This window comes from Fundulus heteroclitus, chromosome 17 (genome assembly GCF_011125445.2).
Source record: "Fundulus heteroclitus isolate FHET01 chromosome 17, MU-UCD_Fhet_4.1, whole genome shotgun sequence".
In the NCBI taxonomy this organism is placed as follows: Eukaryota; Metazoa; Chordata; class Actinopteri; order Cyprinodontiformes; family Fundulidae; genus Fundulus; species Fundulus heteroclitus.
In genome coordinates, this window is record NC_046377.1 from 25,542,870 (window position 1) to 25,568,230 (window position 25,361).

The 25,361-nt window shown below is 48.9% G+C and overlaps 2 protein-coding genes across 8 annotated transcripts in view; both read right to left on the reverse strand.

Moving 5' to 3' along the window:
- The window catches only part of LOC105936108 (filamin-C), a 43,245-nt gene extending 31,402 nt beyond the window's left edge, over positions 1-11,843 (reverse strand). For 4 of the 7 annotated variants that reach the window (XM_021323687.2, XM_021323685.2, XM_021323682.2 and 1 more), the window contains exons 1-3: positions 11,247-11,843; positions 461-709; positions 277-374 (exon numbers count right to left, since the gene is read on the reverse strand). In XM_021323687.2, the coding sequence (XP_021179362.2) occupies positions 277-374; positions 461-709; positions 11,247-11,625 (726 nt within the window). In that variant the 5' untranslated portion in view covers positions 11,626-11,843. The remainder of the gene's footprint in view (positions 1-276; positions 375-460; positions 710-11,246) is intronic. The other 3 variants (XM_012876760.3, XM_021323688.2, XM_021323686.2) reach the window with 1 other exon arrangement.
- A 4,402-nt stretch (positions 11,844-16,245) lies between these two features.
- parp12b (poly (ADP-ribose) polymerase family, member 12b) lies at positions 16,246-24,499 on the reverse strand. The gene is made up of 8 exons (XM_021323690.2): positions 24,144-24,499; positions 22,397-22,532; positions 19,132-19,462; positions 18,833-18,919; positions 18,619-18,745; positions 18,383-18,551; positions 18,191-18,308; positions 16,246-17,029 (listed from the first exon to the last, which is right to left on the reverse strand). The coding sequence occupies exons 1-8, from the start codon at positions 24,458-24,460 to the stop codon at positions 16,908-16,910; spliced, it is 1,407 nt and encodes a 468-aa protein (XP_021179365.2). The 5' UTR covers positions 24,461-24,499; the 3' UTR covers positions 16,246-16,907.
- Positions 24,500-25,361: the final 862 nt, after the last annotated feature.

The following is a 25,361-nucleotide window of genomic DNA, read 5'->3' on the forward strand; positions in this document are numbered from 1 at the left end:
GAGAACCTGAGCTACAGGAGAACCTGAGCTACAGGAGAACCTGAGCTGGTCTTGTTCTCAGTGGAATATAATTGAGAAACAAACTGGGTTTTAAACCATGTTTGTAGAACTAACTGGATAGAACTATAGGAAACGCCTGGATTGGTGGATATTTCCACAACAATCAACATCTGGACCGACAGGTTCTGGAGAACATTTGTTCTGCTCTTTTATTACAGGACAGAGTTATAAACGAGGAGCAACATGTTTCAGCAGCAGATCCCTCTGCAGCGTTACCTGCGGGACTCCCAGCCAATCATCAGCCTGCTGCATGGCCTCCCGGGCGTTCTCCACCGGCTGGCTGGGATCCCAGGTCTCCCAGTCTGGACACAGACCTGCAGACGGCACACAGACACTAATCAGTCCTGACAACAAGCCCCAGCGTGAGGCTTTAAGCTGAACCGCGGGGCAGACCACCCACCGGGGGCGCAGTTGTCCACCAGCGCTCCCAGGGCTTTGCCGTCCCTCCAGTCTCGGTGGAAGTTGGTGATGGGCAGCTGGGGAACCTTGTTCTGGATCCAGCCCAGCAGACGCTGTTTGGGGGTCAGCTTCTTGGCGTCCTCGTCGTCCTCGTCCTCCCACATGGGCATTGAGATGGAGTAGTGCAGGATGAGGGTCCAGATCAGACCCAGGATCAGCTTCAGGTTCCCGTCCACGATGGCTTTGGAGTCTGCAGGACAGAGAAGGAAGTGTGGTCCATTAGAACCTTCTCCTCACTCAGACATCTAAAATAATTAACTGCTCTCCAGAGGCGGGACCTTCAGAACCCAGCAGCCGGTTCTTCTAGATAATGACGGCAGATTTTCTGAGCCTCAGTCAGTGACTGATGGATCTTTGCTCAGGTTGGACCATCAGAACTAGAGAACATGTTTTCCCTTTAGGGTGGACTGCTCCTGGTTCCTGATAAATGTTTCACTTCTTTAACTTGGACTCTTGTTTCAAGCGCAGCGTTGCTACAGAGTGGGTTCTTATGGTTGTAGAACATGAACTCTGGATAATGGACCAAGTTAAAGAACTCTGACCCGCTGATCCATAAACCATCAGCACCAAACACGATAAAGCCCAGCATCCTTCTGCCCAAAGACTCCAGCTCCTGACGGAGGATCCATCAGAGGAACCTCCTCCTTGGACTTTGATGTGGAGAACCAGCAGCTCTAGCGTGACCTCCTCTGGATGTTGGAGGTCTTCTCCTCGTCTCTGAGGCAAAGCCCAGCCATCTACAGAAGAAGCTCATTCAGGTTTTTTCTGTCAGGATCCGTGTCTCAGGACCAAAGGTGAGGGAGACGTAGCTGGAGCAACAGATCCAGAGCTTCACCTTTCACCTCCACCCCTACAGACCAGAGCAATGTTCTTGTTACTGCAGATGAAGCTCTGATTCATCTCCTGCTCCATCGTGACGTCACTCAGGAGGTCCTGGACCTCTTCTGGTTGATGCAGAGACTCAACCGGGCCTGGAGCGAGCTCAAGGTTAGACCAGGAGGTTCTCCAAGCAGACGTACTTCAGATGCTCTCCATGAACTCCACAGACTGGACCAAAGGAGCAGAACCACAGGAGTCCAGCCTGCAGCGGGACCAGGAAGGCCTTTGTGCCACGGAGTCCGTTCAGCTGAGGTTCTGGTGCTGGAGACACAGAATCTGCTGAGGGAGACGTTCTCCAGTCATGAAGAGCAGAGCTGGATGCTGGAACGGTTCCTGACTGTTTTCAGGAGAACGTCTGTGGGGAGATCTTTCCTCAACAGCAGGTTCTGCTGCTGCTGAGCTGCTCCACAGGAGAACCTGATTTTCCAGACACCAGAACGCGTTTTGCTGTCATGCTGGGGAGAAGCCTTCTCCAGCAGGTCTGCAGAGGGTGATGTCACCCCGGGCCGAGGAATGAGGTCAGCCTTAAATAGGAAACACATGCACACACTCCCACGCATGCAGGGAACGGGGGGGGGGGGGGGGGTGAACGGGGGGGGGGGGGGTGAACAGAAAGCCTGGCTTCTGCCTCCCTGCAGGCCTGCAGCGAGGTCACCCAGCGTTCACAGCGTATCTGCAGTAAACTCAGAGGAAACCTCCCGGTTCTCCCAGCCAGGAGGAACCCGGTTCTGTCCTCAGCATTGTGTCTGAAACCTGCCATCCTGAGAGAAAACTACCTGAAACTGGAGGTTCTGCAGATGATCAGCAGTTACACAATTACACAGAAATACAAGAAAACCAAGATGGAATACTTTAATGGTTGTTAAAGTGGTTTCTTTCTCTCCTTTCACTAATTCTGCTCTCAGGAACGGGTCCGATCAGACCAGGTCTGAGCGTCTGGCTCTGAGCTGCAGACATGTTGCTTATTTAAACAGTCACAGCAGCGGGCGGGTCAGCGGTCCTCCAGGACCCAGCAGCCCACAGGGGGCGCTGCTCAATGTTTACCGCAGGATTCTCAGCGTGAAAATCAACTGGAACCGCCGCTAAAGTCGGACTTTTCCCTCAGAAAGTCTGAGACATTTTAAAGCGTTCCATTTGCCTCAGAACCGGAAAAGATTTCGTCACCTTTGCCGTTTTGCATTCCAGTTTCCCTTTTATTAAATATAAAAATACAACCCGTGTCTCAGAACTCGCTTTAACGACCCATTTTATTGTAAAATCTTTGCCTTTTTAAAGCTTTGCTGAACCCGAAACATTAAACATGAACAGGAGGCGATCCTTCATTGCTCATTCAGGGCTACTGTCGCTAAAACAATGACAATAATGCCGTTCTATGCTGTGTTCTCTGCAGATAAACGGCGCTGAAACATCCTACCTGGTGAGCAGAGAAAAGTAGTACGACTGAATAAATAGATAACTGCTAAAAACAGTTAATGCAGCCATCTTGAATGCAGGGGGTCAGGAACCATCCTGCCGACTTTCTGACTCGTAAAACCAACTTAAGTTAAAATTTCCGACTCGGAGGATTCCGACTACCGATGGGACGCAGCATTTTTTAAGGCCGATTGTCAGATCCAACATGGCCGCTCCTGGCTTCAAATACTCAAAGTTGTGATGAAAACATGTTTAGTTGTGAGAGTTCGGCTAAAATCATTGTTGCATAGCGTCTGCAGCTCTGGAACAAATTAAAAGTGTTTGTGTGGAAAGAAGAGCTTTAAAAGGACCTTTATAAAAGAGGTAATATGAACAAAACAACAGCTTTCCTGGCCGTCGCCATATTGGAATCCTTACATTTAGTTTGATTTGTTTTTATTTTATTATCCTGACTTCACCTGATTCTCAGCTCCTAGTTCTGATTTCTGAGGCAAACGGGACGCAACAAAACAACAAAGACCAAAAACACTGAAGTCACACCAATAAAGTCTCATTTCAAATAGTTTCCCAGCGATCACGAGTCACTGTGAACTCTCACTCACAATAACAGAAATGTCATTTTTAACATTATGTCTTAGAATACAGATGTGATGGCAGCGTTTTGTCTCTCTGATGCAGAAGAAGAAGGAAGTGCACCGTCTGTGGACTCTGAGCGGTTCCCTGCTCCTCCTCCAGGAGGCCGGCTGGGTTTGGCGTTCTCTCTGGTTGTTTCGTGTAGATGAACAGATGTTGTCAGCAGAGATGGAGGAACCCTGGAGGTTTCATGCAGGAACATCTGCCTGCCGGGTCCAGGTGCACCACCCTGAGGTCTGTGGCTGAAGCAGAGACAGCTGGGCCGGTTCTGTGCTACCTCTGGATCAGGCGGCTGAGAAACTGCTGCTCAAAGGGATAAAAACAGGATTTTCTGTGTTTCCAGCCATGAAATCATATTTTCCATCAGACTTCAGGAAGCTGCAGGGATGGGGCCGATCAGCTCAGAGAGGAAATGTTGTTTTTGGAGTGTTGCTGTAATCTGTGTGCAGGAAACAGGAGCTGCTGGCCTTCCTCTCAGTGGTGGAAAATGAAGGATCTGGGACCAGAAGGTCCTGCTGAAGCCTTCCAGGCAGAGTCTGGGGTCACAGCGTCTCCATCTTCTCGTCTTCAGGCGTTAAAGCATCCACTGTGAGGCAGGAAGCAGCACAATCAGCCACGGATTCTTCACAACGGCTCGTTTGTTAGAGCACAGCTCGTCCCGCTCGTTAGCGCCTCGCTCGCTGGTCGCCATGGTTACCAAACAAACAGGCTGAAGGTCGGCGAGCGGCAACAATGAAGTCCTGATAGTGAGAGAGCGAGACGGCCCCCCTCCACCCAGCAGGCCCGGGGGGGTCGGAGAAAACGGGTAATGGGACGCTCAGACAGAAAGGCATTATGGGAGGAGGACGGCATGACGGCGCGGGGAAAGAATGAAGAAGATTGATGAGCGCTGCTGGAGACCTTCTCACGCACCAACGGGAATGTTTCTGAGCTGCCGTCACTCTGGTGAAAGCTGGGCTTCAGGTTCTGACTGCAGGACCGGTCCAAACTGAGCCGGACCTGAAGCTGTCAGGGCTAAAGAACCCGACCTGGACCCGTCTGAGGGATCCAGTCCTACTGTAAAGACCTGAGAGACTAAAAGAAGAACGATGGATCAGCAGCTTCAGCCTCAGGAGAGGAGGTCCTAGAGGACCACAGGAGATGAAATGATGCAGAAGATGGACACCTGGAGCTCCTCTGGTTAGGCTCCGACACACCAGAACCTTCAGACACGCCAGAACCTTCAGACACACCAGAACCTTCAGAAACACACCAGAACCTTCAGAAACACGCCAGAACCTTCAGACACACCAGAACCTTCAGAAACACCAGAACCTTCAGAAACACCAGAACCTTCAGAAACACGGCAGAACCTTCAGACACACCAGAACCTTCAGACACGCCAGAACCTTCAGAAACACCAGAACCTTCTGACACACCAGAACCTTCAGAAACACCAGAACCTCCAGATGGCTGCCAAACGACGAGCTTTATCCAGCAGGAACCTTTCAGCGCAGACAGGATGTCTGACAGCCAGGTGCATCATGGGAGCTGGCTAGCGGCAGCAGGTCAGACTCCACAAACCTCTGGGCCTGACACCGGTTGCTGGTTTGAATCCTTCCTGCGGTTCCCCGCGCTCAGCTGGTGTGGTTCTGGAACCAGCAGAACCCACGAAGAGGAACCAAAGCGTTGAAATGTTTAGCCATGCTTGGGTTCTTTTGGGTCGGTTCACTTTGGTTCTGGTTCCTGGTTCTTGATCAGAGTTCTCTCTGCTCACATCTGGCTTTTTATTTTTCTAATGTTTATGTTGTGAAACCTCTCTCTGGTTCTGACCGGAGTCACCGTTGGTTCTCCTTGGTTCTGGGTATTTGCAGACGGACCTCTTTGCAGGGCGGCTCTTCCAACGTCTGCTCCAGATCTCCTGGATCTCACTTTAGATCCCACATGGAAGTTCATCAACGAGCACGGAGAACATGTTCCTCCAGAACCAGAACCCAGTGACCCAACTCACCAGAACCCACTCAGCAGCACATTTAACGTTCATTTCAAACCAGAACCAAACCCAGAAACAGCTATCATAAGAACAAATATAAAAGTTCTAAAACATTAAATCAGGTAGTTTGGACTCCTTTATAAATACAGAAGAACCGGAACCAGAACATCCAGAACTTACAATCATCATACCGAGGGTTCTGATCACAGCTCTGCCATAAGATGAACGGGCCCAGGTGAAATAATCTTGGTTCTGTTTCGGTTCTGTAAAGGCCCAGTGGCTCTTTAGGGTCTCTTTGTACGGGCTAATGATGGAACCCAGACAGAACATGCCAGAACCGGACCGGGACCGACCCTTTAGAACTCTGTGGTGGTTCTGGGATCTTTCCCAGGAATGGGTCAGCTCCGCCTTCTGGACCTCGTCTGCTCGTCACTTCCTGTTCTGGAGGAGCAGGTCTGCTCGGAACCAAACCGACCAATCAGAGCCGGTCTGTGATGTTCGTCCATCTGCTGCAGCAACTGTGACCACAGCTGCCCCCCCCACCAGAGATCATGAGAGTGTCTCAGAGTGGGAGTGGGGCGCCGTGTGAATGGACCCTTTGTTTGCTGAGCGGCAGCGTGACAGTCAGCAGATCTGCTGCCGGAGGACCTGAGGAGGACCTGAGGAGGACCAGGCAGGAGGACGCTCCTGCCTGGTCCTCCTCAGCTCCTCCTCAGAGCTGGTTCTGCTTTGGTTCTGTCCCTGGTTCCGTCTCTGGTCTCATCCCCGTCTGCCTCGCTGACACTAAAGCAATCCGAGCTGAGAGGTCCAATCATCCCTGGGATCGGTACCATCAGCGGATCATCATCTTCAGGCAGGAAGTCCAGAAAGACCAGAACAAGTCCAGCGGGTCACTGGACTCATTGATCCTGGACGGTCCGATCCATGTTCTAATGACAGAAGGGACCAGCGGGACCGGTTCTGAGGAGAACCTTTAGTAATTTATGGTCCTTCCCTGCAGCTGCATCTGTTCAGCAGCTGACCCGTTTGGACTCGGCTCTGCAGGCGGCCGACAACTGTTGCTAACGGTGTCCGTCCAAAAGACGTTGGACGAGCGTCTCTGCAGCAGCTGAGACGGCTTCCAGGAGACCAGCCGGGAGCGCCAGCGCCGCCCTGGAGGCCACCGGCAGCAGGGCGGTACCGGTACCGGGCCGTGGTACCGGGCCGTGGTACCGGGCCGTGGCACCAGGGCGGCGGTACCGGGGCGGTACCAGCACCGGGTCGTGGCACCAGAGCGGCGGCACCAGGGCGGTACCGGTACCGGGGCGGTGCGGGGCGCTCCATGAGGGAAGCCTGCTAGATGCAGACGAAGAGACGACCTCAATTGTGGAAAATATTAAATCAGGACCGGAGGAGAAAAGGCAAAAGTTGTTTTAAATCCCAAACGATGCAATTAGATAATTAGAGTTTCTGATGCTGTAAATAAGATAATATTCACTACATTTAGAAGAACCAGGAACCAGGAAGGTCCAGGTTCCCGGCCTGTTGCTCCTCTGCATGTCTGGGTCTGCCCCATCAGAGGAGCGCTCCACCTGGACGTCTCCAGCCCAGAACAGGACACACGCTCACTGGGAGCAGGCCTGCAAAGGTCCGTCTCAATGGCAGAGGCAGGGAGGAACCTAGGAACCTCGTTAGGAGCTGTGAGGACTCCCACAATCCTTTGCGTGACATGACGTATCAGCACTTTCTGACGGAGGCTAACGTCGGAGAGAAGCGAGCGCCACTAGGAAGGAGACGTTTCACCTCCTGTTGGTCATCATGTGGATCACAGGCCGCCTCCACCTGTGGGGTCCGCAGCAAATGAGAGCCGATAGAGGGTGGAACCGTGGAACCGTGGAACCGTGGAACACAAAGTTCTAGATCACAGGAAGCAGTGAAATCAGCAGCGGTGATGTAATATAATGTTAAACATGTTAAAAATAAAAGTGTTTATGTTGTTGTACATGTCATTTACTTATTTGCCACTTTCTGTTCTAAACTTAACCTACGGATAAAATTAAAGCTAAATAAATAAAACAAACTCATGTCAGCATGTCCGCTCTGCTTCAGAAGACGAGCTTTTCTCCAACCTCTGGTCCAACAGAGGAGCTTCCCTCCTGGAGGTTCCTTACTCAGATGTTTCAGGAACCCACGTCTGACTGCAGAGTGCTGGTTAAACAGCCGCAGACGTTTACTGACGGTTCTGCAGGTATCAACACCTGCGTGTTTCAGAACCAGCACAAGGCAGAAATGATCCAGTCAGCCTTGAATTTACATTCCTAAAACAAATACTTCCCCCAGCCTGAGTCTGCAGCTAACACAGAACTTAACGAGCCTCTACAACTTAACGAGCCTCCAGACCTTAACAAACCTTCAGACCTTAATGAACTTCTACAACTTAACGAGCCTCTAGAACTTAACGAGCCACCAGACCTTAACGAGCCTCTAGAACTTAACGAGCCTCCAGACCTTAATGAACCTCCAGACCTTAACGAACCTCTACAACTTAACGAGCCTCCAGACCTTAACGAGCCTCCAGAACTTAACGAACCTTCAGACCTTAATGAACCCCCAGACCTTAAGGAACCTCCAGACCTTAACGAGCCTCTAGAACTTAACGAGCCTCCAGAACTTAACGAGCCTCTAGAACTTAACGAGCCTCCAGACCTTAATGAACCTCCAGACCTTAACGAACCTCTACAACTTAACGAGCCTCCAGAACTTAACGAGCCTCTAGAACTTAACGAGCCTCCAGACCTTAATGAACCTCCAGAACTTTAGAACCTTCAGACCTTATCGAGCCTCCAGACCTAAACGAGCCTCCAGACCTTATCGAGCCTCCAGACCTTAAGGAACCTCCAGACCTTAACGAGCCTCTAGAACTTAACGAGCCTCTACAACTTAACGAACCTCCAGACCTTAATGAGCCTCTAGAACTTAACGAGCCTCTACAACTTAACGAACCTCCAGACCTTAACGAGCCTCCAGACCTTAATGAACCTCCAGAACTTAAGCGTCTAGCAGCGGTTCTCAGAGAACGGCTGCTGGAACCAGGTAAGGTTCTAGGACTGCTTTAGGAAGAGGATCAACCTAAACTGGCTCTGCTGGAGATGGACTCATTTTTCGATCTGCTGACAGGAAAAGTTCAGTGGAAACAGGATAAACTGGATCATCCTGTGGAGCTGGTCTGTTAACTGATGAAGGAGACTTTAATCAGTGAAGGCCTCAAAGATCCAAAGTGACCCGGCTTCCTGGTGGTTAGCACGGTTCCCTGCCAGCGAGAAGGTCCTGGGTATGAATCCCGGCCTCCCAGCTGGAGCTTTCATGTTTCCTCCAGTCTGTGTGGCTTCTCTCCAGCTCAGAAACTGGATTATTGGGTTAATTAGTCCTGAGGTCAGAGTTCATGCATGACTGTGTCTCCTGTGTGTCTCTGCGGGACAGACACATGTCCAGCGTGGACCCCGCCTACCATGACTGCTGCAGACGGGAACCACTGCTGAGCAGAACACAGAACCGCTGATGAGCAGAACACAGAACCACTGCTGAGCAGAACCCAGAACCACTGCTGAGCAGAACACAGAACCACTGCTGAGCACTGAGCAGAACACAGAACCGCTGCTGAGCAGAACACAGAACCGCTGATGAGCAGAACACAGAACCGCTGCTGAGCAGAACCCAGAACCACTGCTGAGCAGAACACAGAACCACTGCTGAGCACTGAGCAGAACACAGAACCGCTGCTGAGCAGAACACAGAACCGCTGCTGAGCAGAACACAGACCGCTGCTGAGCAGAACACAGAACCGCTGATGGAAGGTCGAGCAGCTCCAGGATCAGGTGTCAGTTCCTGGTCAGCTCCTGACAGATCCAACCTGAAGCTTCACAGGAAGTCCCAGGAGTCACGCTCCAAAAACAGCAGCGTGTGTGTGTGTGTGTGTGTGTGTGTGTGTGTGTGTGTGTGTTACTGTGTGTGTGTGTGTGTGTGTGTGTGTGTGTGTGTGTGTGTGTGTGTGTTACTGTGTGTGTGTGTGTGTGTGTGTGTGTGTGTGTGTGTGTGTGTGTGGGGGGGGGGGTCTGGCTTCAGATGGACATTCCTGAGAGCTGACTGCTGCAACACATGGCAACCATTACACTGACAGACAAACACGTAGAGACAGAATTAGAAAATACAAGAATGGACCCTCACACTGGGATCTCTGCTAGAACTCTGGAAAACTGGGCAGAACTCAATGGATCCAGATCATAAAACAAGAACCGATAAACCAGCGGAACGTCTAGAATAAAACAAGAGAACTCCTGAAAGGTCCAAACACCACAGACTAACAAGAAGGAAACACGAGACTCCAGAAACAATGAAACCCCCAGAGAGGGAGAGAAATCAGAACCGTAGAAATGAGCAGAACCCTAAAAGTCCTGAAACGAACCCAAAAACTTTAAAGAGATCAAACTAATAATAAGAAAATAGAAAAGATTAAGAGAAAATCAAGGAGGAAAGAATCTAAATCCAAACTGATGGAAAAATGAAGGTTTTAGAGATTTTCTGCCACCAGAACAAGAAAATCTGGAATCAAACATGAATCCAGATCCAAAGCAGATAAAACCAGACAGAGAGAATTATTGAGCTCCGTTTCAGGAGCTCAATAAAAACTTTGAGATTATTTCAGATTGACCAGACGGAGCCTTAAAAAGCAACCGCACCCTGGGTTCTATTTGTAACCATGAGGGGCCCCTGGGCCGTGGCCCCCGGCCCCCAGCAGCTGGGGCCGGCCCTGCGGACCCCTCGGGGGTCTCCTCCCTGCGTCTATTTCCAGCAGCTGTCTGAGCAGACGTGGCCCAGCTCAGCTGTCCTCCATCAATCACCCCCCCCCCCCCCCCCCGCCCCCCCCGCCTGCTGCGCTCCGTCCAGCAGCTGCAGGTCCGTCCGCTGCTTCTGGAGATGCCTGAGAGGAGGTTCTGCAGGAGGTGCTGCAGGAGGTTCTGCAGGCAGGACCAGAACCAGCAGCTGAGGCTGCAGACCCACAAACGCTCCTGGAGAACGTCTCCAACAACTCGATCAGTTCCTGGAGATGATCTCCAGGAACTGATCTTCTCTGGAAACCTCGCTAAGAGACGTTCCACCTAAAGAACCCAAACAGAACCAGAACATTTTCAATACCTTTAAAACATCTTCCAGGTCTCCTGAATCCCCCTAAAATATGTAAAGAGACATCTGACTCCTCCATGACCTTCTAGAACTGGACCGGGTCTTTGAGGAACTAGAACCTTCAAACGTTCTTCTGCTGAACGTCCAGAGTGACGCCTTTAAAAACGTTCCATGTCCTAAAACCTCAACCTGCAGGATAAGAACCCAAAGATCTGAAGAGGTTCTCCATTTCATCCACGGTTCTGCTTGAGCAGCTCAAACATCAGGAACACTCCTCTACAGCTCTGAGGAACATCCGCAAACATCTCATTTCTCCTCCAAAGCACCTGAAAGCTTTAGAGGAGTTCCTCAACAGCCCAGAAGCTCCTGGAACATCTGAGGATCTAAAGGTACCTTGGTGCCACTTCCAGGCTGCTCAGGTTCCTGTGTGATGTTCCTCTGACCCGCCTGGAGACCGAGGAACTGCTACAGATCCAGCTGGACCTCTATCTGCATCCTAACAGCTATCTTCTGAACCCCAGTAGAACCTTCTAGATTTCCATTCAGAACCTCTTCACGATTCGCAGCCTTTAAGGAACCCCAGCGGGCCGCCGTGGAACCAGGTCTCCTCACACCTCCATGTGGTCCCTCAGAACCACATGGAGCTCCCAGCCCGGGCGGAACCTCTTACCGATGGAGACCAGCCGGATGTGCTCCCTCTCCAGGAACTCCAGCGCCACGGAGACGTTCTCCAGCTTCATCTGACGGAAGTTGGGCCTCAGGTGATACTTCCTGTACATCTTCTTCTGGCTCAGCACCTCCAGCAGCCCGATCAGCTTCAGCCCGTCGCTCAGGTCCTTCTGCAGGTCCGCGATCCGCCTGTTGAGCACCTTCAGGTGCTCGTTGCACCACCTGGTGAAGGTGTTCTGCTGGATCTTCTTCCAGGGCGCGTCCTCCGCCAGGTCCTTCTCGGTGGCCGGCATCTCCTCCTCCTCTTCCTCCTCCTCTTCCTCCGCGGGGCCGTGGAAGAAGAGCTGCTGCGGCTCCAGGAAGCCGCTGTTCTTCATCATGCTGCTGCTTTTATACCGGAGGGGGCAGAACCAGGATCACAGGGTCCAGAAGCAGAGGTCCGGCCCGCGGGGAGGATCCACAAAGTTCGGTTGGTTCGGATGAAGCGGCGCTTGCTGCGGGACTGTGACCCGGACTGACTGAGGCTGGGTCCCGGAGACCCGGAGGTTTAAGGAGCTCCGCGTCACTGAGCCGGACTCCCAGGAATGACCCCCCCCCCCCCCCCCCCCACCATGACCAGACCCATCCAGACCCGCACAGAGCCAGCCTGCAGCTGATTGGTCCGCGGCGGGCCAGGGGGCGGGGCCGCCCAGAACCCCGGACCCCGGTTCCGGATATTTTTAGAGACGCTGCCGCTTGTAAAGCTGAGCAGGAGAACCAATCAGAGCCCAGGAAAATGTCCGGCTCGGGTTCTGATCCAGAGAGAACCACAGGCAGGTCCTGGATCAGTCAGACAGAACCGGACCCAGGTCCAGTCAGTCCTGGAGGAACCGGACCCAGGTCCAGGTCCAGGTCCAGGTCCAGGTCCAGGTCCAGGTCCAGGTCCAGGTCCAGGTCCAGGACCAGGTCCAGGTCCAGGTCCAGGTCCAGGTCCAGGTCCAGGTCCAGGACCAGGTCCAGGACCAGGTCCAGGACCGGGATATTTGTTCCACACCCCGCTTATTTGATTTAAACAGTTTCTCCACCAGAACTAGAAAATGACTCCAGAACCTTTGCGCGCAGCAGCAGCGCCGCCTGCTGGGACGCGTCGGTCACTACAAGCAGCATCATCACAGGAGCTTCTGGAGGTCATCAGACCTCAGCTTGATGGCCACAGTAGCTCCTCCTCCGCTGTGATCCAGCAGGCCCAGTCCAACCCGGGCAGCACCAGTTCATCACAGAACCAACCGGCCAGAAAACAGAACATGTTTCTACACAGTGGGAGGAGCTGGAGAACCCAGAGAAAACCAGGCATGCACGGGGAGAGCCTGCAGAAAGAGGTTGGAATGGGATTCTCAGTATTTGCAGATGATGGAGCAATGTGGAAAAGAGGAAGAAATTTTGAATTTATTGTAAAGAAACTTCAGGGAGCAATTGCAGTTGTAGAAAAATGGTCATATAAATGGGGATTAAAATTTTCTGTAGAGAAAACTAAAACAATGTTTTTTTTACAAAGAAAAGAGTTGATGGAAAAGCTAACTTAAAATTATATGGTCAGGATTTGCAAAGAGTTAAACAATTTAAATTTCTTGGGATGTGGTTTGATGAAAGAATGACATGGGGGTGTGCACATTAAGAAAATAATCGATAAATGTAGAAAGGTACTAAATATAATGAGGTGTTTAACAGAGTGGGGAGCTGATAGAAAATCATTAAAAGCAATTTATACTGGGTTAATCAGGTCAGTACTTGACTATGGATGTATAGTCTATAACTCAGCAGCAGATACAAACCTCCATAAGTTAAATATTATTCAACATCAGGCTTTAAGAATATGTACTGGAGCTTTTAAAACATTATCAACAGCAGCATTACAGGTTGAAATGGGAGAAATGCCTCTTAAAGTTAGAAGAGATCAATTATCAATAAACTACTGGTCAGATTTACAGGGACAAAGGAAGGATCATCCAACATTAGAGGTGCTTAAACCTGGATGGGAAAAGGAAAAGAAACAATGAAGAGCTTTGGATGGGTAATAAAAAATAAAGTTAATGAAATTAACTTAAATCAGTTAGATATATGTCAGACAGTTCCGTTAACAACAGGATACTTCCTGATGCTAAAGTTGATCTTTCATTATTAGAAAAGAAGGAAAAAGATAAATATCATATTATGAATAAGTATATAGTACTAGAACACTTAAATAAATATTATAATTATATACAAATATATACAGATGCATCAAAAAATACATCTAATAGGGTAGGGATAGCATTTATAATACCACAGTTTCATATTAAGGTAGGAAAAAGGATTAGTGATGGAGTTTCAGTATATACAGGAGAAATGCTAGCTTTGCTTTTAGCAGTTCAATGGGTGGAAGAGGTAAGACCATTAAAATCTATCATTTGCTCAGATTCTAGTTCATCATTAATCAGTTTGCAAAATAATCAGTCAGACAGTAAACCAGATATATTAATTGAAATACAGAATAAATATGATGGGGTTAGTAGTAAATTTTGTTTGGGTTCCGGCACATAATGAGATTAAAGGAAATGAAATGGCAGACAGAATGGCTAAGGAGAGTACAAATAAGGTAAGGGTAGATATTAATGTTAGTTTTGGTATAACAGAAATAAAGGGTATAATTAAACAAAAAGCCAAAGATAGGTGGCAAAAGTTATGGGATGAAGAAAAGAAAGGAAGGTGGCTTTATAAAATACAAACGAGAATTGGACAAATGAGAATAACAGAAAGGAAGAGGAGAGAAGAGATAATTATTTCACGGCTTAGAATGGGACACACTGGATTGAATAGATCATTATTTTTGAGGGAAACATCAGACAGGGAAATGTGACCGTGGGGAAGATGAGACTGTGGAACATGTCATTTTGAATTGTAATAAATATTGGATTCAGAGAAACAGGTAAACTTAGTAACATGAAAATCAAACTTGATATTGTTGATTTATTGCGAAAGGAATCAGGAAGCAGAGGATACCAGGTCATATTTGAGTTTTTGAAACGGAGTAGGTTGTATAATAGGATATAGGTTTTTTTTTTTGGTCATGCGGTCCACACTCCATACCAGATGGCACTGTTCTTAAATGGTTCAGGTCTTACCTGGAGGAGAGAACTTTTTCGGTGAATATTAGTGGCTCTAAATCATCTATTGCCTCAATGTCTTATGGTGTCCCACAGGGTTCAATTCTTGGCCCACTGCTTTTCTCTCTTTATATACTGCCTGTGGGATCTATCCTTAGGAAACATGGGATCTCTTTTCATTTTTACGCTGATGATTGTCAGATTTATTTGCCCATAAAGCAGCAGGATGTACGGTCAATCAAACATCTCCTGGCTTGTCTAGGAGATATTAAAGCTTGGTTGGCCTTGAACTTTTAAACTTTAATGAAAACAAAACAGAGGTGATGGTGTTTGGACCCAGTGGCTCCTGTGAGTCCTCCTCTGTTGACCTGGGACCTTTGGAGGAATATTTTAAACCTGTTATTACAGATCTTGGTTTTAAGGTGGATAGTGATTTTAAATTGGACAGCCAAATTAGAGCCGTGGTTAAGTCCAGCTTTTACCATTTAAGGCGATTGGCGTCAGTGAAATCTTTTCTTTCCAGGCAGCATTTTGAAACAGTGATCCATGCTTTTATTTCAACTCGATTGGACTACTGTAATGCACTTTATCTGGGAGTCAGTCAGGCGCTGCTCTCACGTCTGCAGCTAGTACAAAATGCTGCTGCACGTTTGTTGACAGGTACCCGAAAAAGGGACCATGTGACCCCTGTCCTGGCCTCACTTCACTGGCTGCCTGTATATTTTAGGATTCATTTTAAAATTCTTATGTTTGTTTTTAAATCATTGCATAATCTTGCCCCGGCTTACCTCACTGAGCTTCTTCATCTCCACATACCCCATCGGTCTCTCAGGTCAGCAAATCAGCTGCTCTTGGAGGTACCGAGAACAAAAAGGAAGCTCAGAGGGGACAGGGCTTTCTCAGTTATGGGCCCCAAATTATGGAATGACTTACCTTTGCAGGTCAGAGAGGCCCCTTCTCTGTCCACTTTTAAAGCTCGTCTTAAAACCCATCTATTTAACTTGGCTTTCAACACCAGCGAGATCTAGTTTAAAGTGTATGTCTTTGTTTTTAAACTACTTTTAATTATAATTATTTTTATTTTGTTGTGTTTTTGGATTGTACAGCACTTTGTATCAACTGTGGTTGTTTTTAAGTGCTTTATAAAAAAAGCTGGTATGGTATGGTATGGTAGCGGTAATGCTCACCTAAATGTTTTTTTTGCCAATCGGCAATAAAAATCAAGAAGAAGAAGAAGACCCTGCAGAAACATCTGCTGGGAACATCTGCAGAACAAGAGCGTTGTGATCTGCGCAGCAAGTTGGACCAGAGCAAGTCCATCAGAACCAGGTAGAACGGTTCCAGCTGGGTTCTCTGGTCATATTCACACCCTTAGAAAAGAAAGTGATTAAATTCTGGAGTTGTGTGCATTTTCTATGGAGGGGTTGACTTCTAGCTTCAGAAGGGGCCCTGGACCACTGGCCCCTTTAGCCAGGAGGAGGACGTGTCCATCAGACAGCTCTGGCCTGACCAGGACTCCCAGATGAAACCCACAGAACCGCCATGGTGGACTGAAACATTGGATGAAACAGGAGTCTGAGCAGATCTGGACGTTCTTGGTGAATGTTGAGGAGCAGCAGCTGTGAGGCTCCTCTGCTCAGTTTAAGTTCAGAAATCTATTTAAAATGTTGGTAAAAATGGACATTCTTTCAGACTGATGGTAAATGTAAAGGCTGTGTAGATTCCTGCCGACAGGGGGCGCTGTTTGGCTATTAAATAGGTCAGCTCCACTGTGATGCTGCAGCTGCTGGGAGTTGTTCTGTTAAAGAGTAAACCTCAGAACCAGAGGTTCTCCCCTGAATGGACTCGCTCTGCCAGACAGTCAGACGAGACACGACAGAAAATCCAACGTTTTACTGAGTAAGCTGAGAAATTTACAGTAAGTCAGTGGATGTTTGACACCATGTTCACATTAAACACGTTACAGAAGGCAGAGCATGAAGAGCAGAGTTCTCATGAAAAAAGACAAAATAATGCTGCCGATAAGAGAGAAGGAAGTGCATACAGTGCAGTTTGATTCACAAAGTGCTTTAGGAGGCGAGGAAACGTGACGCAGACATTACAGCATCAGTAACAGCGATCTCCAGCTTCAGTGAAGCAGGTTGATGCCCACTAGAACCCATCAGGTGGTTCCACACCTAAACCCAGCCGGACATCCTGTCTTCATGCTTTCTGAGGAACATCTGAGTCTCTAAGTGATGGAGAAAAGCTCCGCCTGAGGTGGAGGACCAGCAGAACACGAAATAACCGGAGGCACCAGCTGCTGCTGGGGAACAGAGCAGACTGCTGATTACAACAAACTTAGTCTGAAAATAAAATACCACATTCTTAAAGATACCTGCTGAGGCTAAAGGTAAACGCTGAGCGCGTTTCTGTGGTTATAAGTAATAAAAATGTGGAAGTTAGCTTCCTGTCTGGCGGTGTGATTGTCACGCGGAGCTCCAGCTCCATCAGATCCACAGTTACAGACGAGCTGAAAGCAGAAAACGGAGCTGAGGAAATCATCCGCAGCGTTTGTGTCCATGAGCCACCAGCCTGGCCACCTCAGCCTGGGAGACGAAGCGAGGGCGACGGCAGACTCTCCTCTTTGTTTTGTGTTTGGGAACATGCCTCTGGTACATGTCTGCGGAGCAGAAGATGGAACCATCAGAGCTCCTGACAACAAACCATGGAGTTCCCCAATGATCTGCGTTACGCTCCATTTATTTAGTCCTTTCCAACAGAGAACAGAGACTAAAGTCCACCAAAATACCTTTATATGCTGATGATACGTTCATTTATACATCAGAATTAATTAAAATAACAACGTAGCTGCTCCGTCAGTTTATGTAACCTACAGATTAATGATTAATCAGCTCTCTCTGGTCAGGTGAGGCTCAGCCAATCAGCTCTCTCCGGTCAGGTGGAGGCTCAGCCAATCAGTGTGTCCTGGTTCTCCTCAGCGGTGTTTCTCCTCCTTTGCCCTCCATCCACACTGTGCTGAAGTCCACATTGATGCAGACTTCACTGAAGTGTATTACCCACAATTCATTGATGCATGTGACGTTTTGAGCCACAAGATGAAGATATTTGATCTACAAAAGACCTAAGATCATACTGCCACCTTAAACCAAACATGGTTATTATTTTTACTCATAAAAGTGAAATTTCCTCTAACAGTATCAGCCGGTTTAATTTGATTCTATCCGCTTTGTTGAATTTCTTTAGTGTATTTGCATTTTATAATGTCTGAAAGCATCAGCTGATGTTTTGCACGTCTTTGTTTTATCTTTTGTCTGCCATGTGGATTTTTTTTTACCTAGCAGCAGCTGTTGGTGAAGTTGTAAAAAAGACAATCAAGAAATGGTTTTGAAAATATGAAATGACTTATTTTCTGTAACAAAAAGTCACATCAAGGTGCTATAATTAATGATATATTTAACAATATTATTTTCCATTAATCACTGATTTGTGGCAATACCTGGCGCTCTGATCAATCCTCTCAGATTTTGGTTCCTGCACTGTATTCCCCTCAAAACAATCGCTTGTTGCAGTTTTAATCATTTTTAGCAGTAAAACCGTGACTGTGATGTTTGGTGACTCAGTTATGACACAGAGGAGCGGTTCCATGAGATAAACCCTACAGTCCCAACTCTCCATGGTACGCCGGCTTGTAACCTCCACCAGGTGTGTAGGTTTAGTGTGAGAGCTGAGAGCGGGCCTCAGGCTCGCTGAAAGTCCTCCTCACTACTACCAGACTACCTGAGAGGCAGAAGCAGGTGAGACAGCAGTGGACTGAAGGTACCTTTGAAGGAGATGACGTAAACCTTCTGGCCTTTGATCATCGGCACTTCAGACGTTCCAGACAGAAAGGCCTCCTCCAGCGTCTGGGATGTCACCGATGTTGATAGCTGCTTCTCATCCTGACACAACCATGACATGATATCAGAATCTGGGATCCACCTGAGATCCTCCCAGAACCTCGGCTTCCACCCACCGGCTGTCCGTACTCCACCCAGTCCCCCCGCTCCCCCCTGTAGTACCACAGCCACTGAGTGGTCAGGCTGTAGTGGGGGGGCTTCGCCACCGAGGACGCCGTGCAGAGACGGCGGACGGGCATGGACTCCAAGGTCATGGTCACGAAGTCCACCCGCTGATAATCTGAGCTGGAGAAGCAGAGATGTTCAGAGGAGGCTTCATGAAGCCACGCTGAGCTGAGCCCACCTGTCTCACCTGTGAGTCTTTGCCGGGTCGCAGTAGTCCCGCTCCACCTCCTCCATGTTCTCCAGATCGGACCAGCAGCTGCCGTCATGGACCTCCCACTTATAGGGAAGGTGGAAGTGAACCCGGCGGCACTTTTCTACGAGAAACATGAACGCTGCAGAACTTCAGCCCTGACATGTTCTCTGTGCAGCCTGATGCTCCTGCTGGGCAGAGCTGAGCTCACCTTGGAACCGGCAGGTGTTCCTGAGGAAGTGCAGGCAGATCTCCTCCGTCTCGTCCGTCTGGGCTGCTTTGCAGAACCAAGCAGAACCTGAAAGACAGAGACACAAAGAACGTCTTCTTACCGGACAGAAACCGGCCAGAACCAAAGTCTAATTACTGCAGCAGGTTTTCTGCCGTTAAGACGACAGGTTGCTGGTTTTATACCACTTCTCTCACAGGTTTAGGTCATTTCTGTTGCTAAACAACATTTTATCACTTTTCATGGGACTGTTTTTTATATATTTATGTGTTTCAGCTCACTGTCTGCAGCAGGTGACGCAGCAGCAGGTGACCCAGCAGCAGGTGACGCAGCAGCAGGTGACTCAGCAGCAGGTGACGCGGGGGCGGCGGCGGCGCTCAGGTGGTGGACGTTCCTGTAGATGGTGGGCAGATCTGCGATGATCTCCCTGCTCAGCCCTCTCTGCTCCAGGATGCTCTGAGCATGCTGGTCGATGGCGTGCTGTCGCTTGCACTTCTGTCCAAACTTGCAGTGTCCCTGAAGGAAGTGCTGACACAGGTGAACTTTCCCGCAGGAGTCCTGGAAGCTGCAGCGGCCGTGGGGGGCGGGGCCTTTGTTGTAGTAGCCACACACCTGAGGAAGAGCCGGCGGTCATCAGGGCCGATTCTAAACTAACCTCATTTTATTTTAACTACATTTATTCTCTGGTCTACCAACGCACCCCCCAGTCTGAACATCCAACGGTCACAGACTTTTATTTTGAAGGGCACATATTTAAGTCTTCCTGTTGCCGTTAAGTTTCTTTAGGAGCTAAAATAGTGAATTTGAGCTCGGTGTCCAGGTTCCATTCAGACGCCACGACTGCTAAAAACGCCGGAGGCGGCCATGATGGATGGGCGTAGGAACCATGCTGCCATGTCACTGGTTACTACGGCGATTCCCTCCATCAGCACCACGGCTCTAACCAGACAAAACTACTGGTCATATCACATAAACACCTGAACCATGAGAACCAGAACCAAACACCAGAAGGTTCTGTAGTGCTTAATGCAGGAGAACCGACAGGTAAAACAGAACCTTCAGGTCCAGGTTCTACAGAACCACCCAGAGAGGAAATCTATTGGGAGTAAATGACAGTGTGGGCGTGTCTCGCTGCACTCCGGACTCTGATTGGACAGAAAACAGGAAGTCCTCCAGCAGTGAGAGACACAGTGGCTCCATCCGAATACCCTTAAACACACCTCCTAGCTCCTACCTCCTGCTCCTAGCTCCTATCTCCTGCTCCTAGCTCCTAGCTCCTAGCTCCTGCTCCTAGCTCCTAGCTCCTGCTCCTAGCTCCTATCTCCTAGCTCCTAGCTCCTGCTCCTAGCTCCTAGCTCCTGCTCCTACCTCCTAGCTCCTACCTCCTAGCTCCTGCTCCTAGCTCCTGCTCCTAGCTCCTGCCTCCTAGCTCCTGCTCCTAGCTCTGACCTCCTATCTCCTAGCTCCTAGCTCCTGCTCCTACCTCCTAGATCCTACCTCCTAGCTCCTGCTCCTACCTCCTAGCTCCTGCTTCTATCTCCTAGCTCCTAGCTCCTGCTCCTAGCTAGGAAACAGAAACATGGAGGATTTTAGACAAATCCGGGTCTATCGCTATAAAACACCCAAGTTAAGCAAATGTAGCGACTGACTGAAGCTCTCACAAAGCAGAACACAGGAAGGTGCGTCAGCTGTTCCACCATCTATCAGATCTGCTGAGGACAACAAAGGTGGAGACGGCCAAACTCCACATGGACGACCAACAGATCCTGTAACCTGTGAAAGGTAAATAGGTCTACTTACAAATGGCGCTCCCTTCTCTCCAGACTTAATTTCCGTGAGGTGCTGATACGTCTAGGGTTAGCGGCGGTAAGGGACGATGTGAGGTTCCTAGGCTAAAGGAGCTGTGAGAGGAAGCATCCAGGCTCCTTTCCTGCCTCCTTCCTCACTGACTGCTTTACTCAGACACTGTGATCACGGCCGCTCTGACCCGATGGAGGTATTAGGATGGAGCCGCTGGTCAGCAGCAGTCAGACAGCTACGGTAGCATGGAGAAAGGTTCTGAACATTTCATCAGAACTATCATTAGGTGGAAGAGCATGAGAAGGGATCAGAACCATAAGTGGGTCAGGTAACGTTTCCTGTATCTCCGTTAAATGTTGGTTCTGATGAAGATCCAAACTGGACTGGAACATTGCTGCTGTCACTGAAGCTGTTTTATAGTCAGTGAAGACAAAATCTATTGTTCCTGATTCAAACCAGGTTCATGGATCTTCAGTTCAGTTCAGTTCAGTTCAGTTCAGTTCAACGGTATAAGTCCAAAAGGAAATTAGACAAAAATGCTTTTAACATGTGGGGAACAATAAAGAGTTTTACTTTACCTGCCTAGGATCCCTTGTGTTTATTTATTTATTTATTTAATACATTTATTTACTTATTATTTTATTATTTGGTTATTCAAATATTGCTCCTGGTCTTGGCTTCTGTTGACTTTGCCTCCAGGATTAGTCGTGTCCTCCTCCCTTCCATCCATCCAGGCAGGCCAGGGCAGGAAAACTGGTCCCACTGGTTCCGACACGTCAAACAGAAGCATGAACGCTCTTTGTAGCGTCAGCTGTTCGTTGGCAGGCGTGGGCCCATCAACGGCTCCAAACTTGTTGGATACGGTTTAGTTTTAGTCAAAAGAATCTCCATTTTTGGTCCCATTGGACAGTTTGGACGTTAACCTGAACAGACTGTCTCTGGGACGTCTTCACAGATAAACTGAGATGGACGACAGAACAGACAGACAGTATGAGTCATAGCTTTTCAAAATAAAACAGGAAATGTAAATTACCCAGACCATGATAGTCCTAAGAGCTTAAGCAGAAGGCTTTGAACATATTTTACCTATCCTGGTAAAGACTTCTTCAGACCTGAAACCAACACTAAGCAGAGGAGGTGGACTCATGTTCCGTCCCTCTAACACGCGCTCTGCAGCCCCGACTCGTCTCACCAGGTAGATTCTCAGTCAAACACACCTTGGGACATGTGACCCATCATCTTACATCATGAACATGTTTGGAATGTCAAGATACAATGACCCAAACATTGAGCTGAATAGAAGGTAGGTGAGTTGCTCAGATGACCCTAAAGGCCCCTTTAATGACCTCAAAGGCCCTATTAATGACCCTAATTGCTCTATTAGTGAGCCTAACCTGTCAATTAATGCCCTAATTGGACTTTTAATAGCTCCAGCAGCCCTATTAATGACCTCATTGGCCCCCTTAGTGACCCTTATGGCCTTATTAGTGACGGGTCCATCTGGGACCCTACCTGCTCTATTAATTACCTTAATGGCAGAGCTTCACTCATTGGTAACTAGTTGAACCATCACCCCACTGCTGAGGCGCTGGTACCTCTGGTCATACAGGCCCATCTCAGGTCTGCATATGAAAAGGTCTAGACCCACATGAGAACACCGTGAGCCAGACCAGGACCGGTCCAAACCCAAACACGGTGCTTTATCTAGGGTTCCTGTGCTGTGAGCTGACTCAGAGTGGAGGTTACCTCAGGCAGCAGCTGTGGGTCGTTCTGCAGCAGCAGCAGGAACAGCTTGTTCTCCTTCAGCTCGTGCAACGTGTATTCTCTCAGCAACCTGAAATTATGATCCGACCAAACGTCGTGGGACAGTTTGCACAGCTTCCTGTGGAGAACAAAGACAACGTTCTGGTTTTAGTACACCCTGGAGCTCTGGCTGGGGCCGATGGGGTTCCACAGTTCCACCGTCATTATTACTGGATGATGTGATAATGCTGAAGATAACTAGATCCTCTGGGTTTGATTAAATATATTTACAAGGAGCAAACAAACAGGCTAATAAATATCTAGATTATTAAAACAAGCTGAAACTTTATGTTTTACCATTGAATAGTAAAATGTACTTTTCTATGTACCATCCATCCATCTATGTACCATCCATCCATCCTCCATCCATCCATCTATGAGCCATCCATCCATCCATCCATCCATGCTCTAAGCCGGCCTGTCCTTCCAGGCTAGCAGGAGACAGGTGGCATCCACCCTGGACCTGCCTGCAGCCCTGAGACAGCCAGGAAAGCTGCTAATAAACTTTTACAGAGCCACACTTGAAGGCATCCAGTGTCTCAGCAGGACAGCGTGGTACGGGTCAGTGCAGGGGATTGTGGGATACCGTCTACAAGATCTAGACACGGTTCCAGAACAGGGCCAGACGTATCACCACAGATTTCATCCAGGTGCCTGTGTGAGCCACTTCCATCAGGAAACGATGCAGGAACATCAGATTTAGACTGAAAACAGCTTCTTTCCCAGAGCTGTGAGACCTATGGCCTCCTGCTGGGAATCAAACCAGCAACCCTGTTCAGAATCTGGTTCCAAACACGCTGCTGGTTCCACAGCTTCTTGGTTTACTCTGTCTAACATGCTGCTGTGTATTTGCACCCTGTAGTTTCTCAGGGAGCCTTCTTTTGGACATCTGAGCAACAGTTTGTATGGTTCTGTAAGGTGACTGCTACCCGTACCTGTCTGCTACCTGTACCTGTCTGCTACCTGTCTGCTACCCGTACCTGTCTGCTACCTGTACCTGTCTGCTACCTGTCTGCTACCCGTACCTGTCTGCTACCCGTACCTGTCTGCTACCTGTCGGACAGGTAAATACAGGTAAATACATTTAAATTCAGGTCTAAAGACTCTTTGCAGCCTTTAGTTTCTCATGGCGTGTTGAGTTGAACATGATTTCTTGCAGATATCATCATGGCGACATAATAATAAACATTCCTTCTTGATGAGCTCAGACCCAGACAGAAGTTTAAAGTTGTGGACTCAGGAGTCCAGAAGGTTCTGACAGAAGCGCCATCATTCAACCTGCAGATCGGTCCGGTTCCGCCCAATTAGGACGCTGGTGTCTGAGGTTTCGTTTCTCTAGAAACTAAAACTCACATGAAGGCTCTCGGTTTCATGACGTCACAGTGACGTCGTCCTGTCAAGCGCGTTTCATTCTGGGTTCTGTTTTCTAACCCATGTAGAAATATTGGGTCCAGTAAAATATGTAAAAACCTTTAAATCCTCGGAACCCGCAGAGAAGTTCTGGCTCGGTTTCAAAGCAGGAACTGGGCTCAGCTCCTTCCTTAAATTTCGCTTTGCCTCTTTAGAGGCAGAACCGGTACCAGAACCGGAAGTGGTCCGGACTTTCTCTTCAAACCCGTCTTCGAACATCCAGCAGGTTTTTAACGATGACTTTAAAGTTTCTGACCCGAACTTGGAGCTCCCGGCTTACCTGCCCTTCCCGAACCTGCAGTTGCCAAAGACGTAGAACCTGCACAGGTGCAGCTGCTGGCAGCTTCCGTCACACCGACCCCCGCGGCTGTAGGGGGTGCAGAGCCGCAGGGAGGTGCGGCCCACCACCGTGTAGGAGTGGCCCTCAGGGACCAGCAGGAAGCGCTGCGGGCAGCCCTGGATCAGGTAGATGAAGTCTCCCTCGGAGAGCCGGCAGCGCTCCTGCAGCTCCTGCTGCAGCTGCCGCAGCGGCATGGCCCCCCCACCGCCGCACAGGCAGCTGGTGGCCTGCAGGATCACGGAGCTGATGGACGACATGCCGCCTCTGCTGCGTGTGCGGAGACACTGGAGGAGAGAGTCAGCGCTGAGGAGGAGGTGCTGGCAGCAGGGAGGAGCAACAGGTCCGGGACTGGCCCACAGCACCGGAGCTGCGCGCTCTGCGCGCTCCGCGCGCTCTGTGCGCACTGCAGGGGACCAGACTGAGTCATGAGCTGGTAGATGGAGAACGGCTCATTTATTTCATCCATGCTGTTTGGACCTTGTCTGCTCCGCAGTTTGAACCCTATTAAGTTTTCTGTTTCACAGGTTTCTCCAGTTCTTAAAGAGTCAGGGAGGCAGGCAGCACCTCTCTGGCTCGGTGCGCCCAGAGGAGCCGTGGCCTCAGCGGCGGCGGACAGGGAGAGGAGAAATAAAGAAACGTTGGAGGTTTTTACTGTTGCAGACAAATAAAAACGCACATGGAGGTGTTCACTGAAACGACACTAAACCTCTCTGTGCGTCTTCTGTCTCTCCTGGTCGGAGAGAAGCGGGAATCTGTGGAGTTTATTTGACCGTTGTAGATAAAAATGATGCAGCAAAGCATCATTTCACATTCACTAGTGAAGCCAGAGTAAACCTCTGTGAGCGAATGAAAAACAGGAGAAATGATAAAAGCAACAGCACCAGCCAGTCACATCTGTCCTCATCACAATTATTCACTCTTAACAGCTGTGATAAAGTGTGTGAATCTAAAATAATATGTAGAAGTATGGCTGACTGAGGATTTTTGGCTTTGATTCATTCCTGCTCATTAATATTCTCCAGCAAGACAAAACTGGATCAGTTTCCTGGTGATCTCAGACCTTTATGACATTTTGGGCTTTTGCATCAAACAAACAGAGCATGTGAAAAGAGCATCTGTATTACAAATCACTTTTATTCATAAAGCTCCAATTAAAAA

Bases quoted from the DNA above. Each gene is read 5' to 3' on its own strand.
- parp12b (XM_021323690.2), bottom strand. From the start codon at position 24,460: ATGTCGTCCATCAGCTCCGTGATCCTGCAGGCCACCAGCTGCCTGTGC. The intron at 18,746-18,832 runs GTGAGCTCAGCT...TGTTTCTCGTAG, and splicing joins GAACACCTGCCGGTTCCAAG to AAAAGTGCCGCCGGGTTCAC. The intron at 18,309-18,382 runs GTGGGTGGAAGC...TGGTTGTGTCAG, and splicing joins GGGTGGAGTACGGACAGCCG to GATGAGAAGCAGCTATCAAC.